We start from the raw sequence: 25155 nt of genomic DNA on the forward strand, positions 1-25155 counted from the left end.
ACCGTCACTTGGATAGTAAGTCTCAAAAATTGAAGGGGCATCTCGTTTCAAGCATAGGACTGACTAGTTTGTTTAATTACAATTGTGCCACTGTGCCCCAGCTTGGACAACAGAGCAAGACCCTGCCTCAAAAAACCAAACCAACCAACAAAAAACAGGCCCCTGACCTACATCGAAGAGCCAGAGCTTCTCCCCACCATGGTAGACAGGAAGGGGAGTGTCCTGCTTTTGCTCCATGAGCTCTGGGATTTCTTACATTCTGAGAGTTCAACAGCCCAGGCTGAGAATATTTCAAAATTTCCCATACAATCAAGATCAGTTCCCCATACAATAAACTTCTCACCTGCAATTATACAATTTCATCATGCTTAGGTTCATTGGGTGAGGGGCAGTAAATCTGTATAAATAATCTATATTTACAATAACCTGAAACTTCCAAAATAAATACGAAATGGCTGGAAATGAATTTTCAAAAACTAAACTCAAAAAGTGAAGCTATGAATAGACAAAAAATACCTGACAGAACAATAGTTAAGTTGAAAACTTCAGTAACAAAAGATTAATTCGGCTCACGCCTGTAATCCCAGCACTTTGGGAGGCCAAGGAGGGCAGATCATTTGAGGTCAGGAGTTTGAGGCCAGCCTGGCCAATATGATGAAACCTCATCTCTACTAAAAATATAAAAATTAGCTGGGCATGGTGGCATGTGCCTGTAATCCCAGTTACTCAGGAGGCTGAGGCAGGAGAATCGCTTGAACTCAGGAGGTGGAGGTTGCAGTGGGCCGAGATCGTGCCACTGCACTCCAGCCTGGGTGAAAGAGCAAGACTTCATCTCAAAAAAAAAAAAAAATTATTGCATGGAAGAGTAATTTACCCTTTTTACCTTAAAATCATCACCTTATGAACTCAATATGCAGCCCTTCGACTTCTGTCCCTAGCACCTTAACAAAAGTGATTTTGAAAAGGTTGACAAGAATCTCTAACCTGTTGAAGCCCATGATGCCTACCATTCCTCATTGTACATGACGTTCCCGTTCCACTGGACACTGTAGGATGTAGCCCCTGCCAGGCCCCACCATGAACCCCTTCTTCTGACAACTTCTTTGCTGGCTCTATCTTTGCTGGTATTCCCTAGAGATCCGCCCTTGGAGCTTTTTCTCTTTTTCCTTTACATTCTCCCTAGGGCTCAATTTCATTAACATCAACAATCCAAATCCCAAATGTCCAAAACTGAGTTAACTATCCTAAAAACATCGTGTGGATTCTCAAGTTTGTGATTATGTTTCTTAACCAGACACACTTCAGAATAACACATGGAATGTTAAAAAGAAAATACTGCAGTCTGGGCCCGACCCCTCAGGGTCTAGGCCCCACCCCTCAGAGAGATTCTGACTCAACAGTTCTGGATAGAACCTAGGGATTCTACTGTGCACCTAGGCTGAGAACCACTGGTCCATGGTATCAACATCAATCCAACCACCCAGGCTAGGAGCTACTTCAGGGCCATGTATGATTTCTTCTGCTGTTTGGATTCCCAAAAGTTCAAATGTTAGTGGGAGGGGAGACAATGTGCCTTCCCTAACCTGACTGATAAGACTGGATGGCCGATGTCTAGCTGCAGGCAGTCTCTGTCCCTGCAGGCTGTGCACAGGGAGTGGCCTCTGCCTCCCACTTGCCCCTGGGTGGGCTGAAGCAGTAAGCTGACTCTCAGGGCAAGCGTGTTCCTAAGGGTCTTGTTTCTTCCTCAGGGCTGGGTTCCAGTAGAAAGACTGGGCTTCAGGGAAAAGAGAGACTCTTCCAAATCTTTTGTTAGGTCAGTAGTTCTCAAAGTGTCCCCCGTTGCCCCTGAGTCCACATCACCTGGGACCTTGTTAGAAATGCAAACTCTATGGCCCCATTCCAGACCTACAGAACCAGAACTCTGCGGGTAGGCACAGCAATCTATTTAACAAGACCTCCAGGTGACAGTAATAATGTATGGTCAATTTAGCAATCCCAGGGCTGGGCGCAGCAGTGGCCTGTAACCCCCAAAGGTTTGGGAAGCCAAAGCAGGAGGATCACTTGAGGCCAGGTGTTCCAGACCAGCCTGGGTAACATAGTGAGACTTCACCTCTACAAAAAATTTTAAAATAAAACTAGCCGGGTGTGGTGGCACACACCTGTAGTTCTAGCTACTCAGAAGGCTGAGGCAGGAGGCTCTCTTGAGCCCAGGAGTTTGAGGTTATAGTGAGTTATGATTGCACCACTGCACTCCATCCTGGGTTACAGAGTGAGACCTTTTCTCCAAAAAAACAAAAACAAAACAAAACAAAAAACAAAAAAATAAAAAACAAAAACAAAAGAATACCCTGGCTTTCAGGTATAAATTCTATCCAGGTTTATCAGAGACCTGTGTTGAGGGAATTGCTGGAGAAAATGCAGGGCCTCATTTCCTATTTCTCTGTCCCTTGGGAATCTCTGGTGGATAGGTGCTGTCATTCAGAACAGAATTGGGGGAATTCTGAGTCACCTGGAAGAAATGATCTAAACAATGCAATTTTACCATCAATCAATCGGTAGGAATGGATTCTACTTCTAAAACCTCAAATGCCTTTCTCATGCACCTCCACTGCCACTCCCTGAGCCCAGGGCTCCCTCAAGTGTTGCCTGGCCACCCATAATGGCCTTGTCTCCCCGATGAGCATCTCTTCCTGCTCCACTCTCCCACCCCACTCCATTTTCTACACTGTCAATAGCCCTGACTTCCTTTTGAAACATTTTTAAAGCTTAGAAATATTATCCTGTCCCTCATTTTCTACAGGATAAAGTTCAAATTTGGATTCACCTACCTTACCAGTGTCTGCTCCAGCCTATCCCTAACTCTTCCACATGCTCCACCCTTGACCTATCAGGGGCAATCATTGTATAACATATATAATTATTATTTGCCAATTAAAAAAACAGAATTCAGAGGGAGACTGTCCTCTCAAAGACGAATTAATGAACTCAATGAACAGTGGTGAAGGCAGGATGTCTCCCAGCTTTACGGGAACCACAACTTAACTGGTGCATAATCAGTAATAAAAATTAACCCATCTAAATAAAGGTGGTACAAGCTGAATGGAGAAGCACTTTAGAAAAACTGAGAAGTGTGTTTCCTTTGAAGTGACCAAGTGAGAAATATGCCCAAGGTGAACCTGGTGGCAGAGAAGGAATCTTAGTAGAGCAGCCAGGTTCGTTGGGTTCACACCACTGCCCGGATGAAGCATCCCTGAGGCTGGTCACCCTGCTTGCCTGCTCCCACGATCTCGACACAGACTCCTCACCTACTGAGGTCATGCAATCATTCGGGTCTGTCTCTGGACATGAAGCTCTTCTGTGACATTCTCCCTGAGATCGCCCCTTTCCAGGCTCCCGGCATGGACCACCTTGGCTCTATTCATCATACAGTCTAAGCACCTAAGGGCAGGGATAAGGCCTTACTGATCTCTCCAGCCCCAGTGCCCTGCACAGCGCCCAGCACGTGGCCAGTGCTCAGCAGCATCTGTCAGGCTGCACAAGTCAGTGTTTAGCCTTCTCAACAGTGAAATATACCAACGCTGTGACCTGCTCTGAGACTCACTAACCCAAGTCCAAATGCTTATCCCATCTCAATCCTTTATAAGTAATTTATCCTATCAATAAGTAGACTGTAATGCTCTTCTAGGATTAGTGGTTATGACCAATGAGTTTGGTTTTTGTGAGATTAGTACCAATCTGTGGCTTTACAGTGCAAATTTCTACAAATGACTTTCTAATCCCATTTCAGTCTCTACATTTAGTGGAGCCCAAGATTTTCCCTAATTGGGAAACATAAATCTCACTTAAACAAACAAACAAACAAACAAACAAACACCTGGAGACTTACACTTTTGGGAAGATGGAGTAGATCTTTTCCTTATTCTTCCTGCCAAGCATAACTAAAAACTCTAGGCAGTATACAAAAAGCAAAGATGACTCTGAAAGGCAGAGAAGGTGACAGACTGGAGGGAGACTGGGGTCTGAGGAAAGGCATGATAGTAAGGTTCCTGGGTATTCTTTTTGCCACACACATTCACTCAGAAACACCAATGTGCACAGATAAACAAAGCCTCGACAAAAGCCAGCTCTCTCTTGCCAAAGGTGCAGGAAAGGGGCAGTCCAGCAAGACAAAGGCTCCAGGCCAACATCACAGTAAGAACTGGGGTGCCATATCCACCCATGCCAACAAAGGCCAAAGTGGGAGCCAAGACTTCCACCCTTGCAAGGCTGTAACCAGACATCCCAGCATGCTGGCGATGGTGCTATCAGGGAGGGCTAAGCAGGGATCTGAGCCTTTCATTCCAGACAGTAATGAACGCCCCTTCCTGGCGAGGCACTAAGGAGCCAACTCTCTCCTCCCTTTGCCACTGAGGTGGTGACACAGGAGGCCTAGTGGACAGTCAGGACTTCTACCACTGCCCAGTGGGGTCAGCAAAGACAACATGGGAACCAGAACTCCCAGCCCTACTCAGCAGTAATGAGGAGCCTCCCTGCCCTTGTGAGTCAACAGAGGACAGCAGGAAACCAACACTTCTAACTCCACCTGGCAATAAAAAGGTGGTACAACCCCTTCCTCTTCCTCTGCTAGAGCAGTCAGAGAAAGCCAGCTAAAACAGAAGGTTTAGGTAAGATCCAGTCTCAGAACATTAATACCCAAATGGTCCAGGTTTCAATCTACAGCCACTCTTCATACCAAGAATCAGAAATTTCTCAAATCAAATGAAAACACAAACAAAACAATAAACAGATGCCAACACCAAGATGAGAGAGATGTTGAAATTATCTGACAAAGCCATCATAAAAACGCTTGTTCAATGAGCAATTATGAACATGCTTGAAACAACTGAAAAAACAGCCTCAGCAAAGAAACAGAAGCTAAAGAAGAACAAAATGGAAGTTTCAGAACTGAAAAATATAGTAACTGGAATAAAAAGCTCACTGCATGGGCTCAATAGCAGAACAGAGGAGACAGGAAATTATCAGTAAACAAATACAGACAATTAGAAATTATGAGAGAAAATGGACTAAAAAAAAGAACAGAGCTTCAGGGACCCGTGTAATTATAACAAAAGATCTAACATTTGTGTTATCAAAGTCTCAGAAGGAAAGGAGAAAAAGGAAGGGCTGAAGAAGCACCTAAAGAAACAATGGGTAAAAACTTCCGAAATTTGGTGAGACTAAACCTATATAGACTTAAAAAAAAAAAAAGAGCAAACCTCAAAAAGGGTAAACAGAAATGAATCCGCATCAAGATGCATTATAATCAAACTTGTGCAAACTAAAGACAAAAAAACCTTGAAATCAGCCAGAGAAAATGACACATTACCTATAAGGAAAATACAATTAAAATGACAGCTTTCTCATTAGAAACCATGGAGGCTAAAAGGAAGCATTTTTCAAGTACTCAAAGAAAACAAGTGTCATTCCAGAATCCTATACTCAAAATGAAAATATCCTTCAGGAATATTCAGACATTCTCAGATGAAACAAAACTCAGAGAATTCATATCCAACAGGCCCACCCTAAAAAAATGGCTGAAGGAAGTTACCAAAACAGAAAGGAAATGATAAAAGAAGGAACCTTGGAGGATTAGGAAAAAAATATAAATAAAACAAGATTTCCTTCATATCTTAAGTTTTCTAAATTATGTTTGATGACTGATGCAAAAATTCAAACACTATCTGATTTGGTTCTAAATGTACATAGAGGAAATATTTAAGACAACTGGGGGAAAGCAAAGAAACATAAACGGAGATAAGGTTTCTATAGTTCACTTGCAATGGTAAAATGATGACCCCAGGACCATGAGAAGTTATGTACATATAATGTACACCTAGAGCAACCACTAAAAAAGAGATAAACTAAAAAATGCTACAGATAAAACAGAATTCTAAAAAATATACAAGTAACCCACAAAAAGGCAGGAAAAAGAAAATAGAGAAAACAAAATAAAAATAAAATGGTAGATTTAAGTCCTAACATATCAATAAGCACATTAAAAGTAGACAGTCTACTTATATAATTAAAAAGACAGAGATTGGCAGACTGGATGAAAAATCATGACCCAATTATATGCTGTCTATAAGAAATGTACTTCAAATACAATGATATAGGCAGGTTGAAGTAAAAGGATGGAAAAAAAATCATGGGAACATTAATTAAAGGAAAGCAGGAATGGCTATATTAATACTAGATGAACTTGAGAGGAAAGAAAATTACTAGAAACAAAGAAGGACATTATATAATGATAAAACAGTCAATCCACCAAGAAGTTACAGCAATCTTAAATGTAAATGCATCAAACAAAAGCACTGCAAACTATGTAAAGCAGAAACATCTAAAAGAGAAATCCACAATTACATTTGGAGATGTCAACAACCTTCCCTCAACAGTATAACTTAGACAGAAAAATCAGAAAGGAAAGAACACCATTATCAACCAACAGACTCTAATGGACATTTATAAACTAGTCCACACAAAACAGGAGAATATACATTCTTTTCAAGTGCCCATGGGTCATAAGCCAAGATAGACCATATCCTGGGCCATAAAACAAACCTCAACAAATTTAAAAGAAGTGAAATCATTTAACACATTTAAAAGAAGTGAAATCAAAAGAAGTCAAATCAATCTCCAACTATAGTGGATTCAAAGTAGAAAGCAATAACAGACAGATAGGAAAAATCTCCAATCTTGGAAGACTGGAAACTAAGCAACACACTTCTAAATTATTCATGGGTCACAGAAAGTCTCAAAAGAAAAAAAATGGAATGGAATGAAACTGAAAGTTCCATATATCAAAATCTGTGGGACATCAATAAAGCAGGGGTGAGGAGGAAATTTATAGCACTAAAAGCATACATAAAACGTGGGGGAAAAGTCCTGTATTAACAATTAAAGCTTCCACTTTATGTAACTGAAAAAAGAGTAGAAAAATAAATCTAAAGTAAGCAGGACAAAGATAATAACAAAGATAAGAACAGAAGGCACTGTGATTGAAACAGAAAAGCAACGGAGAAAAAATCAATGAAACACAAAGCTGTTCTTTGATTAGATCAGTAAAACTGACAAACCTAGCAAGACTGACCAAAAACCCCAAAAAACGAACAAAAATAACTAAAAAAGACACAAATTACCAATATCAGAAATGAAACAGAATATTCCTATAGACCCTACAGACATCAAAATGATGGTAAGTGAATACTATGAACAACTCTATTCACATAAATGTGGTAACTTAGACGAAATGATGGACCATTGAAAAACACTACTTGATTGAAAAACACTACTACCACAACTCACTGAATATGAAACAGATGATGTTGAACAGCCCTGTAACTATTAGGAAAGCGAGTTAAAAATTAAAATCTTCCCCCCACTTTAAGTCAAAGTGAACTCCAAACTAAGTTTCACACTTCATACAAAATGAACTCAAAATGAATCACGGACTATAAAAGGATAAAAAGACACACTACAGGCAAGTAAAAATTATTTGCAAACCACATATCTGACAAAGTACTAGTATTTAGAATGTGTAAATGACGCTCAAAATCAATAGTAGAAAAACCCAAACAATCCAATCAAAACAATGGGCAAAAGACATGAAGAAGGTATTTTACCAAGGAAAACATACAGATGGCAAATAAGCACATGAAAATATATTCAACATCATTATCCATTTGAAAATAACTGCAAATAAAAACCACAAAGAGGTATCACTACACACTTATCAGAATGGATTCAACAGAAAAAATGAAGATGCTGCTGAGGATGTGGAGAACCTGGATCACTCCTACATTGCTGGTGGGAATGTAATACAGCACAGTCATCAGAGAAAACGTTTTTGCAGTTTCTTAAAAAAAATGAAATATGCAACTATCATAAGACCCAACAAATTCACTCCTGGGCACATATCCCAGAGAAATGAAGTTCTGTGTTCATACAAAAACTTGTACACAAATATTTGTAGCATCTTTATACATAATAGCCCTAAATTAGACATAATCCAAATGTTCTTCAATGAGCAAATGACTAAAAAACCTACAGTACATCCATACGATGGACTACTATTCAGCAATAAAAAGGAACAAACTGGTGAATCTCCAGAGAATTAAACTGACTCAGAAAAACCAAAACGGTACATTCCTTTTGGGGAAAAGTTCTCCTTAGTCTGGCAAGTATTAATCTCCTCCATTTCTACACTTTTGTCATTTCAAGAATGTTACATAAATGGAATCATAGTTGCCAGACTAAGGGGTAGGCTGAAGAAGGAGGGAAGTGAGTGTGGCTAGAAAAGGGCCCATGAGGATTCCTGTGGGCTTGGAAATGTTGTGTGTCTTGGCTGTATCAGCATCACTATCCTGGGTGTAATAGTGTACAGTGGTTTTGCAATGTGTTACCATCGGGGGAAACTGGGTAAAAGGTATAAGAGATCTCTGAATTTATTATTTGCACGTGAATCTACAAGCATCTCAAAATAAAAAGCTAAAAAACAAGTAAGTGGCCAGATACAATGTGGCTCACACTTGTAATTCCAGCACTTTGGGAGGCTGAGGCAGGGGAATTGCTTGAGCCCAGCATGAGCAACATAGGGAGACCCTATCTCTCCAAAAAAAATAAAAATAAAAAAATTAGGCATGGTGGTGCATACCTACAGTTTCAGCTACTTGGGAGGCTGAGGTGGAAGAATTCCTTAAGTCTGGGAGGCTGCACTGGGCTGAGATCACACCACTGCACTCCAGCCTGGGTGGCAGAGTGAGACTCTGTCTTAACAAAACTCCCAAAAACCAAAAACCAAAACTCTTTATTGACAAAAACATTTGTCTCTGACTGTGGGGTACCTTGGGGCTAACCTCAGCGTGTGGAAGAACATTTAGGCTGCTAAATATTTAGCGTAGAGAAACACCCACTAGCTATACTTACCATGGTCACCATAAATGCTGTGCATGTGGGGGAGGCTGAGTGTTCATCTGAGAGGCACGGTGTAGGTGAGGAGCTCTCATTCAATGTGAAGATGCTGGGTTTGACGGGGGGCCGATAGAAAGGATCTATGTGAAGAACATTGCCATAGTCTCTGTAACAGAGACACGATATCCGTTCTACTATTCGATGTCCTCAGATTCAGGCAGGAATTTAATGCCAGCAAACTCTGTTTTTTTCAGATGAACTCCTATGCCCCCTTTTCCTTCAGGAGAACTATATGACATTTTTCCTCAACCATAACTGCCAGAAAATTTGCAGTTCAATTTAACACTTAATGGTAACAGCTAACTTTATTCGAGGTTTCTGCTGATAGTACCATAATTAAAAAACAGATGAAACACCAAAAACCATTTCTGACTTTTATTCATTGTTTTATATGTGCTATGATAATTTAAACTACCTCTAATCTGTTTTAAATGTAGGCAAAGTATGAATTATCTATGTAAAAAGCATGTCCTAGACATTTACTTCATCTTTATCTTCACTACATGCTGTGTAATGAATTTGTCTGAGCTAGTTGCTCTGAATGAATTGCTAGTCTGAGCTAGTTAGTTGCCTCTCTCCCACTTTAAATCATTTCATTTAATTGCCACCCAAAAGAACTACTTCAGGGAAGTTTCAATCACTAGCAAATGGGTTCTCTGAACATGTGTGGTCCCACGTCAGGCCCTGTCATATCAGTGACAGCACCTGAGAGGGATATCTCTGGACAACCTCCAGAGAATCACCAACTGTGACCTCCAGAAAGAATCTCCCCAGGCTTCAGGGGTGCTGGCATCACATTTACGGACTTCCTCTTTTCCTGGACCTCCCCTTGTCTGGGCCCCAGGCCTTATACAGGTGGACAATCTCTTATCTGAAATCCAAAAAACTCTCAAAGGTTTTTTTCCCCCAACTCATTTAGAAACAAAACTTAATATGACTATATATTTGTGGTGGCTGATCTGATGTTCACCTACTTTTACAGTCTTCTGCATCGTGTGGTGCATGCACTGCATACCTTTCCAAAATTCTGAATTCTCAAACACACGAGGCACCCAGAGTGTTGCATAAGGACTGTGGACCTCACCTTTAGCTCACTCTGACATCCCATTTCCAAGGCTGCACCTACGAACCTGGTATTGCCCAGAACTGCTTTTCCTCTGAAACCTTACACTCACACCTCCTTTTTAAACCTTAGTCTCCTAACATTCCTTGCTCCCACCATCCTTGAAATTCAATCTGTTGGATTTCCCATCCCTTGACTCATCCATGTTCTCTATCTGTGAGGTTCCTTCTGGCTAAAGGTCCTTCCCAAGTTGCTAATTCCACACTGCCAGCACAGCACCCCACCGCTCTCCTGCCAGCACTCCTGTGACTTCCTCACTCACTGTCTTTTTGCTGTCCCTGCCCCACAGAACTCCAGCACTGTCCTACTCCACGAACTACCCAGTTTTCATTCTTCACCACTGGGCTGCAGGGTACAAGTGAGAAAGTGACACAAACCTGAGGCAGTGCCTCAGTGGCCCTCCAACGTTGCTGAAGGGGCCAGCGTACAAATCCAAGTTTCCTGCCCCTGCTGACTCCCCGGGCCTACGACATTCTCAGCGATGTGGAATCTGACTATTCCAAACTTTGTCTATTTTGTGTTTCTACCCTACCACTTCCCCCAGAAGTCTCAGAGGATGACTTAGTTCAAGTAAAAACTTCCCTAAACCCACATGCTGCCTCAAGTTGACTCCTCAAGTTCAAGTGAAAACCCGTATCCTGCCTCTCCATCTCTACCAACTCACGCGCATCTGCACACCTGCGGAGTGTCCGTCCTTTTATCATCTACCAAACTGGGTCTCCACCCACTCCACCATCTGGACACATGGTTTCACCAATTATCTCCTCATTTTCTTCCCCCTCCCTCTTTTTCTTTGAGGAGGTAGCACAGTGTAGGAGTCAGAATCACACAGACTGGGCATTGCTCCTCTTCTGCCCAGCGTTGCCTTACTGGAAAACCGTAGCAAGCAGTGCCATCACCAGGGTGCACGAGATATTGTGCTCACGTCTGAAACCTTGGCAAGTGCGGATCAGCACCACTGTCTCAGATCTATGGGCTTTCTGACCTTGGCCCAGAGATATTTTCAAGCACCACGTTTCCATGTATTATTCATTTTTCATAAAAAATACTGCCTTCTTGGTTGTAACTCTATACATATTTTTTTTAAAAAACCTACCATACAATACATGCACACTTTTTTCTTGTTAAAAATTAAATAGGGAAAATACACATTAAAGAGTAAAAGCTCCCAAAACACTCACTAGTTAGTGGCCACTACTAACAGTCTGATGTGAAAGTCACTCTAAGCCACAGTGACTTGGTCTCAGTCAGAGATGATGGCGCTTCACACAAACTGTTCTTTCCAAGGTCACAAGTAATGTCCTCAAGTCCAGGCTCTGCGAGCACTCTTCAGCCTCTGCTTCGCCTGGCCCTGCCTGCTGGGATGTGCTAACCACACCTTCCACTGCTTTCTGTCATGCTGTCTGTCATGCTATCTGCTGGCTGCCTTCTTGTTTGGCCTTGCCCTCAGGATTCTCTGCTTGTCCCAATTCTTACCCTTGAGACCAAGTTCCAAACAGATGCTTCTGCTGGGATGCTCCACAGCCACCTTCAACTCAGCAGGCTACAGATGGCATGTGCTACTTCCTGCCCCAATAATAACCATGGCAGTAGTGATATCCTATGATGTGGGGAGTAACTGTTCTCTTCACTTTAAAAATAACAAGTGGAGGCTCAGGGGAGTCATTTTCTCCCAAGTCACACAGTTAGTAAGGGAGCGGAGTCAAGATATAATCTGCACCTGCCTAATGGCAGAGCGTGGCCTCAGGATGCCGCACCTCTCTGCCTCTCCCTACCCTTGATAAAGCCAAAGCCAGAAACAAGAATGGCCAAAGATGCCATCATTTCTCTGGTTAATACAGACACTGAGACCCAACTGTGCCAGGCTCACGGCTTTCTTGGGTTTTAGCCCTCAATCCTGCAGTGGCTGCTGTCCAGTCCATGGAGTTTAAGTGTTACAGGTGGGAGAAACCAAAGAAGTACAGAATCTAATGATTATTCAGCAACAAGAGTCCCTGCTCAGGCCAACCATGAACAGGCGGCATTTCTGGGCATCATCTTCCACCGGAAGCAGTGACTGCAGAGATGGCATAACATGGCTGTGTGGCTTGCAAGCCATCCAACCGCAGAAGGCAAGATCCAGGGAGATAAACACATTCACTCGAAGAGGTCATTCTGAGCAGCTTCCAAAAACCAGAAACTACATAAGCTCATTATAAGAAATAATTTTAGTATGAGATACCAGGGGGAGAAAAAAAAGAACATATTGCCTCTAAAAAGAGAATGTTCCTATTTAATATAAATCTGCTATTTGCAGGGGTGTGGGGGTAAGCTTTTGAAAGATTATAAAGGTTCTGCCCAGCTGGAAGCCTATAGTTTCATAACATACTACTAGTTTGCAACCCCAAGATCAATGCCCACCTTTTAAAGTTCATTTTAAAGACTGTCTTTCTATATGCATGCTATACTTCAATAAAAACACTGAAGAAGAAAAAAATATATAGATACAGGCTCCTTCCTTTTTCCCAAACAGCATCAGTGGGAAGGATAGTGAGTAGAGAAGCCGCGCCTGCAAAGCTTCTAACCACTGTCTCCTCACAGGCTCAAGAGTCACCAATAATGTGGCATCCATGCTCCCTCACTGAGTATCTTTTAGTAGGTTGACTCTAGGACCACTGTGAAAATTAAAAAGCATTTCATTTTAAAATTTAGGTTCTCAATGAGTGACCCTGAAAATAGAATTGGACCCATCACGCTGATGTTGGAAGACTGTGTTAGACACAGGAATGAGGTAGTCAATTTGACTGCCCAACTCTTTCTTTGTGATAAGGATAATACAGATTTATTTTATTCATGCCCTAAATGTGGGAAAAAATGCTATGTAACTTGATCTAATTAAAAAAGAACTTCTAAGTATTCACTTAAGATTATTCTAAAAATTACCCTAAAATATGTAAGCTCAGTTAATAATGGGTTAGCCAAAAAGGATTTCTGTAGAAGAGGTTAACCAATCATATTCAAGACATCTTACTGTTTTACAAATCCGAATGCGTGTAATTCCAAGAGAACTCAATAGAGCTAGTTTTCGTATTACTGGGACTAAAAAATTATCTAAAACTCCTCAACTCTGGGATGTCAAGTTTCTTCTGGCCTCTTAGGGCTGCCAAGATCCCTGTTTTCTGTATAAATTGAAGCCAAAAACTCCTTGGTAAACCATTCTGGAAGGGACTGATACAGGCTTGGAATAATGTATATTAGCATGGCGGCCACAAGAGAGAAAGGAAGATGCAAAAAAGCTCAGGCTGTGAAGGGATGAAACTGCAATACAACTAGAGGCTATTTACTGGTTTTTACCTTTTGATTCTGGAGCTTACAAATTGGTCTACCTATTTGTGTGTGGTGCAGACTTCCAAGCTCCCAGTGGTGCCTACCTCTTGGTATTTATGCCCTTGTGCGGTTCTCTCTCCTGGAGTGTGGGCTGGACCACACTTCGAATGAGCAGAATACAACAACATTGATGGGATGCCACTTCCCAGATTAGATAATAAGAAACAGTGACTTCCGTCCTGCTTCCTCCTTGCCCTCTTGTTTGCTCGTTCTGGGGGAGCCAACTGCCAAGCTGTGATCTGCCCGTGGAGAGGAACCATGACAGACCTCTGGCCACAGCCAGCAAGGAGGAGCTTGGGCCCTCCGTCCAACAGTCCGTGAAGAACTGAATCCCGCCACCAACTGCCTGTGTGAACGTGGAGGCAGGTCCACCTTCAGCTGAACCTTAAGATGACATCAGCCTTGGCCAACACTTTGACTGCAGTCCTGTGAGGGCCACAGGACCCCGCTAAGCTGTACTTATGTCCCTGACCACAGAAACTGTGAGATAAGAGTATATGTTCTTTTAAGCTCCTGGGTTTTGGGGTCATCTGTTACTCAGAAACAGGTAATTAATACAGTAAGCAGAACTCTAAAGCAGGGTTGGCTTTTTTTGCAAAGGGCCAGATAGCAAATATTTTCAACTTTGTGGGCCATATTGTTTTGGTCACAATTACTTAACTCTGCCATAAAAGCATGAAAGCTGAGGATACACCAACAAATGAGCATGGTTCTATTCCAATAAAACTTTATTTATAAAACCCGGTGGTGATTTGGCCTGCTAACTGTAGTCTGCCAACCCCTGCTCTAAAGTAAAGAAATCCTAATTTGGAGTTAAAAGGCAGATGATCTCCACTTTACTCCTGCGCTCAAAATTATTTTAACAACAACAAAAAAGCTAAATCGATCACAATAACACAATCTCAGGCGGCTGAAAACAGACGTCCACAGAAGTTCTGATTTTGGTAAACAATCTAAGAAATACAAATATATCTTTTATGACAGATACCTCGAATTGCATTTTGATGGAAAAGTTGAAGTCCAACACTGGAGATAAATCTGAGCCAGAGGAACCTACTAAATTAGTTGTTTACCACAACTATAATCTTAATAGCTCCTTAAGCACGCACTGGCTTTTCCCTCACACATCACGGATCTCCGGGAGTGGGAGGAGATGATTACCTTTGCTTTTTGGCAATGGCGATGGAGGCTGCTCTGTAAACACTTCTAGGGCTGGGGAGTCATGGTGGTCGAAGTCTTTGTCCATGGCTTCTATGAGACTGCTGATGTCCGAGTCCTCGGAACTGTGCCTCGTGCTGCTGGCACGTTCTGGGTGGGAAGGGTGTGCGAGGGGGGCGGGAGACAGCCTTTCAGGCTGCGACTCCTGGGGCTGAGGCACTGGCGGTGGCGGAGGAGGCTGAGGGTGCTGCTCCAGCGGGCTGTGGGCATGGTGCTGGCTGCCGTGCTGGCTCTGCTTTGCCCCTTTGGACTTTCTGCCTGCTGTATGACCTTGAGTCACTGTGTTCGAATCTAAGACAAGGGGGCTTGTTTTGTTAGCAGACTGTGAAGAAGCTGCTTGAGCAGAAGTCCTACTAGAGGTACTTGAACTGTTTTTGGCTCTGACGTTTTCCACGTCAGCTGAGTTTCTATTGCTGTGACTGCTGTGTGGGTGGACCGATGGGCCACACTGCTTATGACTCCCGGCACTGGGTCGGGATGATGAACCGCCTGCTCCACAGAACCCCCTACTGTGACCGGGGTCACAGCTGAGTGTGTTCAAGCTGAAAAAGGGACCAACTGCAGATCAGTAAATAGCAACCTACAAAATCTAATATTAAAAAAAACCTTACTTCATCAGTACAGCCACCATAAATATAAACTACACTAGGGAAAAAATAGCAAGAAATAGGGAAATTTCTACAACTCTCTAAGATCTGTTCTATCTGAACATTTATAATTTACCGTCAGTGATCTAACTAAAAGTATTTTAACCTTTACCAATATAATAAAAACACAGTATCCAGTATGAGCTCTAAGTCACTCAGAGTTCCATACAGGGTGTTATTAAGTAATCAGAATTAATATTTTTTTCTCCTGAGCAAAGATGAAAAGAAACTTATTTTTTCTTGTAATTTTATCAGCCAAATCTATGTACACTAGGGAATTTATTGCCAGCATGTGAACATACTTTCCTTCAGATGAAATACCAACGATTCTCCTGAGATCAAATGGCCTTCCCACATCGAAGGGCGGGTTCGAGGCCTCAAAGGATAGCCGCCTTCGAAATGGCTCCCATATTCCTTGAGCTTCCAAATAGGCTGTTCCAATGACCAAAAGAAACAGTGCACTGCAGGGGTAAAAAAATTGGAAAACCAGGATTCATTTGTTAGTGAACAAGCAACAAAATTCGATGTTAAAGGCAGAGTTTCTTGGTAAAGTACAGCATGATGTAATAGAAAACCAAGTTGTCTGTGACAACTTTTAACAGACAAAACCCACAGTTTTGGCCGGGCGTGGTAGCTCACGCCTGTAATCCCAGCACTTTGGGAGGCCAAGGCGGGTGGATCATGAGGTCAGGAGATCGAGACCATCCTGGCTAACATGGTGAAACCCCGTCTCTACTAAAAATACAAAAAATTAGCCGGCCGTTGTGGCGGGCGCCTGTAGTCCCAGCTACTCGGGAGGCTGAGGCAGGAGAATGGCGTGAACCCGCGAGGCGGAGCTTGCAGTGAGCCGAGATCGCGCCACTGCACTCCAGCCTGGGCAACAAAGCGAGACCCTGTCTCAAAAAACAAACAAACAAACAAACAAAAAACCCCACAGTTTTATGGATAAAAGTTTGCACATCAGTTTTTTTCTTTCTTTCTTTCTTTTTCCTGAGACAAAGTTTCACTCTTATTGCCCAGGCTGGAGTGCAATGGGGCGATCTCAGCTCACTGCAACCTCAGCCTCCCCAGTAGCTGGGATTATAGGGATGCATCACCACATCCGGCTAATTTTTTGTATTTTTAGTAGAGACGGGGTTTCACCATGTTGGCCAGGCTGGTCTTGAATTCCTGATCTCAGGTGATCTGCCCACCTCGGCCTCCCAAAGTGCTGGGAATACAGGTGTGAGCCACCGTGCCTGGCCTGCTCATCAATTTTTATAGAATGCCATCTCACATGGAGGTTTTATATGGAGGCAATAATTATGTGTATTAGAAGAAATGCCTGGAATTTGATTTTTCTTTTACTAAGAAGAATTTTAGTTTCAACTCTCCAACCCGTTTCCTCTAAAGGATGTGTGACATAAATATGTAAACTAGAGATGAATTTATCTGACTCTTGAAACACAAAGTAATATACTGAGAACAGATGAAGACACTGAGAATTTAAAAAATATTTCTAACAGTTTCAAGTGGCCTAGGTACTATTGTGTTAAGTATATTATATATATGCCCAAGTCAAGTAACTTTATCTGAGCATTTTAAAAAGACGTTAAAATGTACTTAATTTGTATAACAAATTTCAGAGGTAAAGAACACTGTTTATTATATATGCCACCCAAGAAAGGCTCAGTTTTAACTGTTCCCACCAGTCTGTGAGATTGATAAAGGCAGAGTTCTGTCTTGTTTGCTGGCATATCCTAGCACTCAGAACAGTGGCTGGCACACGGTGGGCACTCGATCAACAGTGTTAAATGTTGAATGAATGTGAACCTTGAAACAAGACACAGTACCTCATTATTCCTGAGATGATGATATACAGAGCCAGTTCCCAGTTGGGTCTGGGTAGGGCTTCTGCACAGGTTGCTAACATATGGTAAGGAAGGGATGCATTCAATATAAACACAAACTCAGAGCCACTGGTTGTTATAAACTTCAGTTCCCGAATAACTCTAGAAGCTGTAAAATCAGGAGTAAACCTAAAACAGAATGACGGTAGTAAGGCTAAGTTTTAAAAATATCTCACAAGCAGTCTGCATATAATACTGGTCTTATTAGCCTTTGAAATATAATACAGAATTTGTGTTTGATACTTTTATTCAACTTCCGTATTTTAAGATGAAAAAAGTATTGTCCCATGGTCAATAATAGGAACAACTGTATTCTGTGAATAATTAGAGAAATTACACTAAAAAATAACAATAATCAGTTTCCCATAATTAATAATTCAGAAAATGGTCCTGAGCTTCATGTCCTTCCCTCCTTCTTTCTTCTTTATCTAAATCCACGCTCTTTTCCCAGGCTACAATCCCAATAATGTCTTTTTTAAAAAAACAAACCAACTGGCTGGGGCCTAGTGATTTTTCCATCATCTCCTGCAGTATGGATTACTGCTGCAATTATTTTATTTTTATTTTTTGCTAATTGTATGTACCTTGAGGAAAGGTGTCTTATTCCTCATTGCATCTTTAGGTGTCAAACATTATGCCTTATATGCAATAATGTAGCTACTTACTAAGTAAATATCCATTAAAGATCACAAAATTAAATATTCAATTAAGGGACAGAAGTTGCATTTTATTGCATAAACTTTATAACAGAACAAGTTATCAATTAATTGTTAAAATATGCTGCAGCTATTACTGAGATAGGCATTAAAACTGTCTTCTGACCAAAATATTACATATCCTTATACTGCAAAACGTGAAAAAACTGTACATGTATGAAACAAATCTCTGTTGCTAAGGGACTGTGAATTTATATCAACATCTTTTGCTTTAACATAACCATGGAAATAATTTTGAAATTGATTTCTAAGATTATCTGATCCACTTCGGAGATAGAGAAAATTTTGTAACTTTTGAAAACTGAGATATGAAGAAATGCCTTAACCAAAGATTAAGTGAAAAAAAAATTTACAACTTTGAAAACTAAGATACGAAGAAATACCTTAGTCAAAGATTAAGTGAAAAAAAAAAATCAAATGAATGCATTTGTGGATAGACTTTTGGTAAATATGAAAACATATCTTTGCACAGAGTTTGAGCAACTCTATAGAAAGTTAGTGATTCATTATACCTTAAAATAAAATACTTACAATATGATTATATCTCTAGAAGCATTGGCACTTAGAGCAAACTCTTGACAATTAACAACTTTAAAGCCATATCCTTCACATGAGTATCCACTGATTTCAATGGTTTCTATGTGAATTTGAAGTTGTCCTGTATTCTCTACCTTAAATGTTCTTTTCAATGTGAAATTTGGTTCTCTTAGTTTTAAACCTAAAGGATAAAAAATCAGGAATAAGACTAAATCTTGCCATCATGTGCTCCCAGTCCAAACGATAAATACATTATTCATGAATTACTATATGTCACAGGTTATAAACCATCCCTGCACGTCAGAGAGATCAGCTGTTCCTCAGATTTCATCATGAGATAATCTACTTTGATACATCATTTTAAATGGCAAAAGTTTACTATACTTTATGTTTCATACTGAGAGTAAATCAGCTAAGGTATGCAATGAGTGCAAACACTTTAAATCTTTTAAGATCCAAATCAAACAACTCTAAACACAACATGGAATCTCCTTAAGCTCTTAAGCATTCATAACTAATATACACGTGTGCACATACAGAAATAATGTTATTTTTGAAATTATTTACTGTTGAAAGCAAATGCTGAAATTAGTGTTCTTGGAACTGTTAGGAAGACTTACTATCTGTACAATCTTTTAACAAGGCTTCCGTGATTTTAAAGCGTAAGGAGCTTCCTGGACCTGGAAGCTTGCCTGCCACCCTCAAGTTCTCAGTTGTTCCTTGTCCTTGGACCATCACAGCATCCATCACAGTCAGGTTATTTCTATGCAAGAATGAGAATTACAGATTTTTCTCTCATTAAATCTGCACAATCTTTTGATTTGCAATTTCTACTGTTATTTTACAGAGCACCACATAGAAATTAAATTTAATGGTGAGAATTTATACTTTAAGAGTTCAAAAATACAGAGAAGAGCAAGTTTTTATTTTTAAGAGACACACATTACAGTAAGACACTATTCATGTTTTTGAACTATGCATTTGATAACAAAGGTATGTTTCATCAGGCATGGAGTGTGTGTGCATGTTTTGGACAAAGTGAATTCAAACTATTTCATAAGTTAGACACGCAAATTCATTTTAAAACAAGTGAGGACTTCTAAGTAAGTAGTAAAAATGAACCCACACCTATATCACAGAACCTACCTGACTATGATAAGTGAAGAAACAGTTCTGTTGTGAACTGGAGTAAACTTTACTTTGACAGATTTCTTTTCTCCAGGTTTTAAAATTAGGTTTAAAATTAAATGTCGAGAGAGGCCCTCCATAAATCCTGTTGAACTCTGCAGTGGATGAGCCTTGAATCATTGGGTAAACAAAGAGGAGTCATGAATATATTCTCTGGAAGAATGTTTCTTCCTTTACATCCCATCTAGAGCCCAGTATAGTTTCTCAAACTGATCAAATGCGTAAACAATCTTATCTGTCGTGTTTAGATATGGGTTAGCTGGAAAGCAGTGCAGAGTAACCAACGATGAGATTCATATTCTACATTAAGTCCAAAAAGGGGCTTTGTTCCCCAGGTCACCAAACAAAGTCCTCAATGTTTGCACAAGGCATTTGTTTTTGGATACATATCTTTTTTGTTTTTAACCTAAAAATTTGAAATATTACACACACAGAAAAGGACACAAACCTAAGATGATCAGCTAGACAGACACATTAGCACAAAGCAAACACTTGTGGAACCAATGCCAGCACCCCCAGGCCTCCTGATGCTTCCCGCCACTGCTCCCCTCTAAAGGGGACCAAGGCCAACACCTCAGGCCTCCTGCCACTGCCACGCCACTCCTCCCCTCTGAAGAAGACCAGGTTAAGGGTCTTCTGGCTGCACCGTACGTTTAAATGTAAAAAGATTTCCAATTCCTATAAATTTCTCCTTGAATCTTATTTTGAAGGTTACACACAATTACTGTTTCATAAACACCCAATGATTTAAAGTTTAAAGCATAGCTTAGTTTAATATTCAAAATATGACTTTTTGACAGCCAGTTATAGTTAAGGTTGAAAAACATTTGCTTTTTTATTCACAAAAACAGTCACAAGTCACATATAAGGATATACTGTTCTGGTTTTTAAGCAACATTAAATGTAAACTTTTTTGAGGGAAGGGTTGTCAATGCTTGGCTATAATCATCCACCCGTTCTTTATGGCTTCCGCTAACATGGAAGGAGGGTGAATTTTGTATTGTTTTCTACTCCCCCTGGCATAGATCGGTGTGTGTTTCACACATACAGGTCTAGCTACCTGCTTCAGCATGATTCCACAAACATTAACTTATAGTCAACAGACTTTATGAAGCACATTACTTTTAATTCTTGCTTCTGACGTAAATACGGTTGTCTCTGTACATGCCAGAGATTGGTTCCAGGATCCCTGGCATAACCAAATCTGCGATTTTCAAGTTGCAGTTGGCCACTGTGGAATGTGCCTATACAAAAAGTAGGGCTCTCCATATATGCAGTTTTGCACCCTGAAAACTGTATTTTCCATCTGCGCTTGATTGAAAAAAATGTATGCGTGAATCAGCACAGTCGAAGCCTGTGTTGTTCAAGTGTTAACTGCTATTTTTTTTTCCTTTCTGTCAAAGTCCACTAAGACAGAAGAATATTCCAACTGCTTCAAGATGGTTGGTGAGTAAGTTCCCTTTTAAATAAACTACGCTGAGTAACTGATGGACACAATGATGTACTATACATATATTCCCAGCAAGCACTAGCTAATTTAAACTCTCATGGTTTGGGGAAAACTTTAGGATGTTGTGATGCCTCCCGTATACCATTCAGGACCTTAATAATTTTATAGTGGTGGTTCTCCAAGAGTGACCGTTGGACCCCTGGGGATCTCAGGGATCCTGTCAGAGTATCCACCACAATTTCAAAACTATTTTCATAATATTACCGATAGACGTTATTTGTCTTTTTCACTATGTTGGCATCTGCACTGATGGTCAGCAAAAGCTATGGAGGGTAAAACTGCTGACCCCTTAGCATGCATCAAGGCAGCGGTATCAAACTTCCCTAGCAGCCATTGTGTTTTTCAGTGTCATGCATTTGCAGTTAAAAAAAAAAAAAAAAAAGTCCTCGATGATGCCGTAAAAACTTCAACCCTGGAGCGTGTCTTTAATATTCTGTGGGATACAATGGGAAGTATGTAAAAAGTATTTCTACAGCTACCATGTTGTTTTGAAAAGCTGTTTGAGATGGAAGCTGAACTAGCTGCTTTTCTCATGGAACACCGTTTATGTCTGAAAGAATGACTGACAGTCTATGGTTATTCAGCCTTGGGTATCTGGAAGGTATTTTCACAGAAATAAGTGAGCCTACTGAAGTATTTGTTTCCAATAAAATTCAAGCTTTTGAGCAAAATTTAGGATTTTGGATAATTTGTATTCACTGCTGTGAGCTTGACAGCTTCCCAATACTTTAAGAGTTTCCTGATGAGCCTGGTGGTTAGATTAGCGAGTATGATCATTTTTGGATAGTACATAGTGAATTGTGGCAACATTTGTAAGGTCTGCATGTCTCCGTGAACCAGTATTTTCCAAATGACTGATGTACAGTGTTATAAATAAAAAGGCAACTAAAATACTCCTCCTTTTTGTAATTACATGTCTGTAGCAGGTGAGATTTTCATTACATACTTCCATATATCAAGAGAGACTGAATGTAGAGGCAGATATGAGAATCTACCTGTCTATGAAGTCAGGGAGCCAGCCATTAAAGAGAGTTGTAAAAATTTAAAAAAATCCATTCTCCTTGCTAAATGATTTTTTAAAATATAGGTAGTTTTCATTTTTGATGTTACCTATGTTGAATGGAATAGGTTTATTATTATTTTAAACAAATTAAATCACTATTTTAAAGATCTTCCACGTCCGGCCTCGTTTCAGTTTCTAATATGGCAAGACACTGATGGATGTAAACCATATAAACAAGAAACCTCTCTACGGTCCTTAATAATTTTAAGACTGCAAGGGAGTCCTGAGACCAAGTATTTTGAGAACCACATTCTATAGCACTGTAGAGATGCCTGAGATACAATTTACTCTAAGCTCACTCTAGGACCTCCTCCTGAATTTCTTATTTAGAATACATTTCTGACCTCTAGAGTACTCTTATTTATTTTCCTATCTCTCACAGTGCTTAGTTTAGTGTTCTACATCTTGTAAATATGGCTTGTAGTTAATAAAATAAGAAAGTTAAATATTAGCTCACTTAATACTTATGTGAAATTTCTCCCTATTATAAAAGCAGAGTGGGCCGGGCACCGTGGCTCATGCCTGTAATCCCAGTACTTTGGGAGGCCAAGGTGGGCGGATCACCTGAGGTCAGGAGTTTGAAACTAGCCTGGCCAACATGGTGAAACCCTGGCTCTACTAAAAATACAAAAAAAAAAAAAAAAAAATTAGCCAGGTGTGGTGGCACGTGCCTGTAATCCCGCTACTCGGGAGGCTGAGGCAGGAGAATTGCACAAACCCGGGCAGCAGAGGTTGCAATGAGCTGAGATTATACCATTGCACTCCAGCCTGGGTGACAGAGCCAGACTGTCTCAGAAAAAAAGAAAAGAAAAAGAAAAACAGAATGAAAGGAAGTTCTGGTTACTGAGCCTTCTAGATAACTTCCAGTAACATTTGTTACTTTGGCATTTTACAGATGGGAAAAGCAAAGCACAAAAAGATTCCCAGAGCGGGGCATGAGGCTGGAATACAAGACTGTCTAAACTTTAGTCTAGTGTCCCAGCCATTATTTGACAGAAAAAAATACAACTTTGAATATTACTTTCTTATGTAAGCTCGCCTTAAAGATAGAGTTATAAAAACTATTCTAGTAAGGACTGGGCTAATATATGCCTTACAGATTAAAACATGGAGCTATGGGAAAGAATACAGTATTTCAAGAACTACAAGGGATCTGGTTTGAAAAGGCTCATAGCAATTCCTGATCCGAATGACCACATGATACAATGGTAAGGGCAAGGCTTCTGGAATCAGAGAACCAGATTTGAATTTGGCCCTGGGCAGAAACAAGGGCATGGTGGCCAAAAGGCTTGGACCAGTTTGCAGGGAGCCTTAGCTCCAAGTGTTAAGTTCCCAACACACACCCTTACATTATTTAATAACGTGTGGTTAGTGGTTGCTCAGCCTGGCCTGAATGATAGAAAATAGTTTGGTTCCTAGAACAAACCAGTTTATGTATATGTTTATAAATAAAAGATTATCCATTGAGTGAAAATCATGCATATTACCATGCTAAATACGAACACAGCCAGTCATGGGTTTAGCATTCATGGATGGCTTACAATTTAATTACGAAGTATCCAGAAAGAAAATGTAAATGACTGAGCTCAATATTTTGATGCTTAATAAAAATCAATGATGTATTAATATTTACCTCATCTATATATTCTCAGAATTTCTGTAATTATTATTACAAACCTTCATGGGCTTAATGTTTAATGCCCATAAATATGAACCTTTTACTCAATGTGCCTCACCTTGATCTAAATCCCACCTACTCTTCCTGATTTATTTGCCTCTGAAATAATTACTGGACTGCTCTGACTTCTTCAGTAACTTACCCTTCAGCTAAATTTAAGAGTAGCCAATAATTTTCTTTCATATTTATAGTGATCATATTATAGAATAATTTCTTTGGAATAGTATGAAGTTGGAATACTTACGCTGTTTCTGAAGACTTGAAATTCTAGTGTTCTCAAATCTATCTTTGCCACCTTACTCAAGTTAAACCTAAAACAAAAAATGTATACATATTTATTCATAAGCAACATCACAGTTAAGGGGGTTATGGAGTGATTATCAGGTGTGTGCTTCATTTTCAAATTTTGTCTGTCAGGTTTTGAGATTAACATGACCAGATTTATAGCCTTAAGAAAATTAAAGGCCACAACTTGTAATTAATATGTTGTTCACTTTTCAAAACTAGAATATTTGAAAGGTTTCATCTGCTTTCTCTTTACACATTTTTAGAAGGGAGTTCCATATTACTTTTGCTTGCCTTATATTGTAAGTTTTTCTGGATGCTTCACACAGTATCAACCTAAACCTCCCTAAAACCTTCTCTCAACCTTATAGATCCAGAACTTCTCGTCAAATCTATTAATCTGTATGAGCAGCAATAAGTCTTTTTAAGTGAATAAAATACTGATTCAATACTACATAGAAACACTGTGATGATCCAAAGCAATACTTACCTTGATACTAACTTATCTACAAACACTAAAGGGTTGGAATATAAAGCCAGAGGAATAAACTGAACATAGACGGGAACATCTGCAGGATTTTCTAAAGTAATCTCTTCTTCCTTAAACAAAAGAATGAAACATTAAATGAAAGATTTCTATAGTTAAAGCTAAGAGTAAATACTTTATAACCCTAGTATGTATTTCCAAAAACCAATGTCACTTTGAATACTTACTGAGGAGCAGTTTGTATTAGTAAGTGGAAATTTCAAGTGCCGGGGTGAGCTAAGTATGGAAGGCCAGGAGAGCTCAGCAGTGATTTTTGATATTATATTTTTTTGAAGGTCTGTATTTACTTCAAATATAGCACTCAATCTAGAAAAACAATTTGTAAGTCACTGTATCAAAATGAAATATTTGAGTCTTCTGAACATAAGAAATTTGATGAGGC

At 40.1% G+C, this 25155-nt stretch overlaps 1 protein-coding gene across 6 annotated transcripts in view; it reads right to left on the bottom strand.

Annotated features, from left to right (window-relative positions):
• Positions 1 to 25155, bottom strand: part of TMEM131 (transmembrane protein 131) — a 241469-nt gene that overhangs the window by 21344 nt on the left and 194970 nt on the right. For all 6 annotated transcript variants that reach the window (XM_024242528.3, XM_063713349.1, XM_024242527.3 and 3 more), the window contains 9 exons: positions 24941 to 25079; positions 24717 to 24826; positions 24186 to 24252; positions 19649 to 19800; positions 19123 to 19265; positions 18497 to 18683; positions 17193 to 17378; positions 15663 to 15821; positions 14657 to 15255 (listed from right to left, as the gene is read on the bottom strand). In XM_024242528.3, the coding sequence (XP_024098296.2) occupies positions 14657 to 15255; positions 15663 to 15821; positions 17193 to 17378; positions 18497 to 18683; positions 19123 to 19265; positions 19649 to 19800; positions 24186 to 24252; positions 24717 to 24826; positions 24941 to 25079 (1742 nt within the window). The remainder of the gene's footprint in view (positions 1 to 14656; positions 15256 to 15662; positions 15822 to 17192; positions 17379 to 18496; positions 18684 to 19122; positions 19266 to 19648; positions 19801 to 24185; positions 24253 to 24716; positions 24827 to 24940; positions 25080 to 25155) is intronic.

This window comes from Pongo abelii, chromosome 12 (genome assembly GCF_028885655.2).
Source record: "Pongo abelii isolate AG06213 chromosome 12, NHGRI_mPonAbe1-v2.0_pri, whole genome shotgun sequence".
NCBI lineage: Eukaryota > Metazoa > Chordata > Mammalia > Primates > Hominidae > Pongo > Pongo abelii.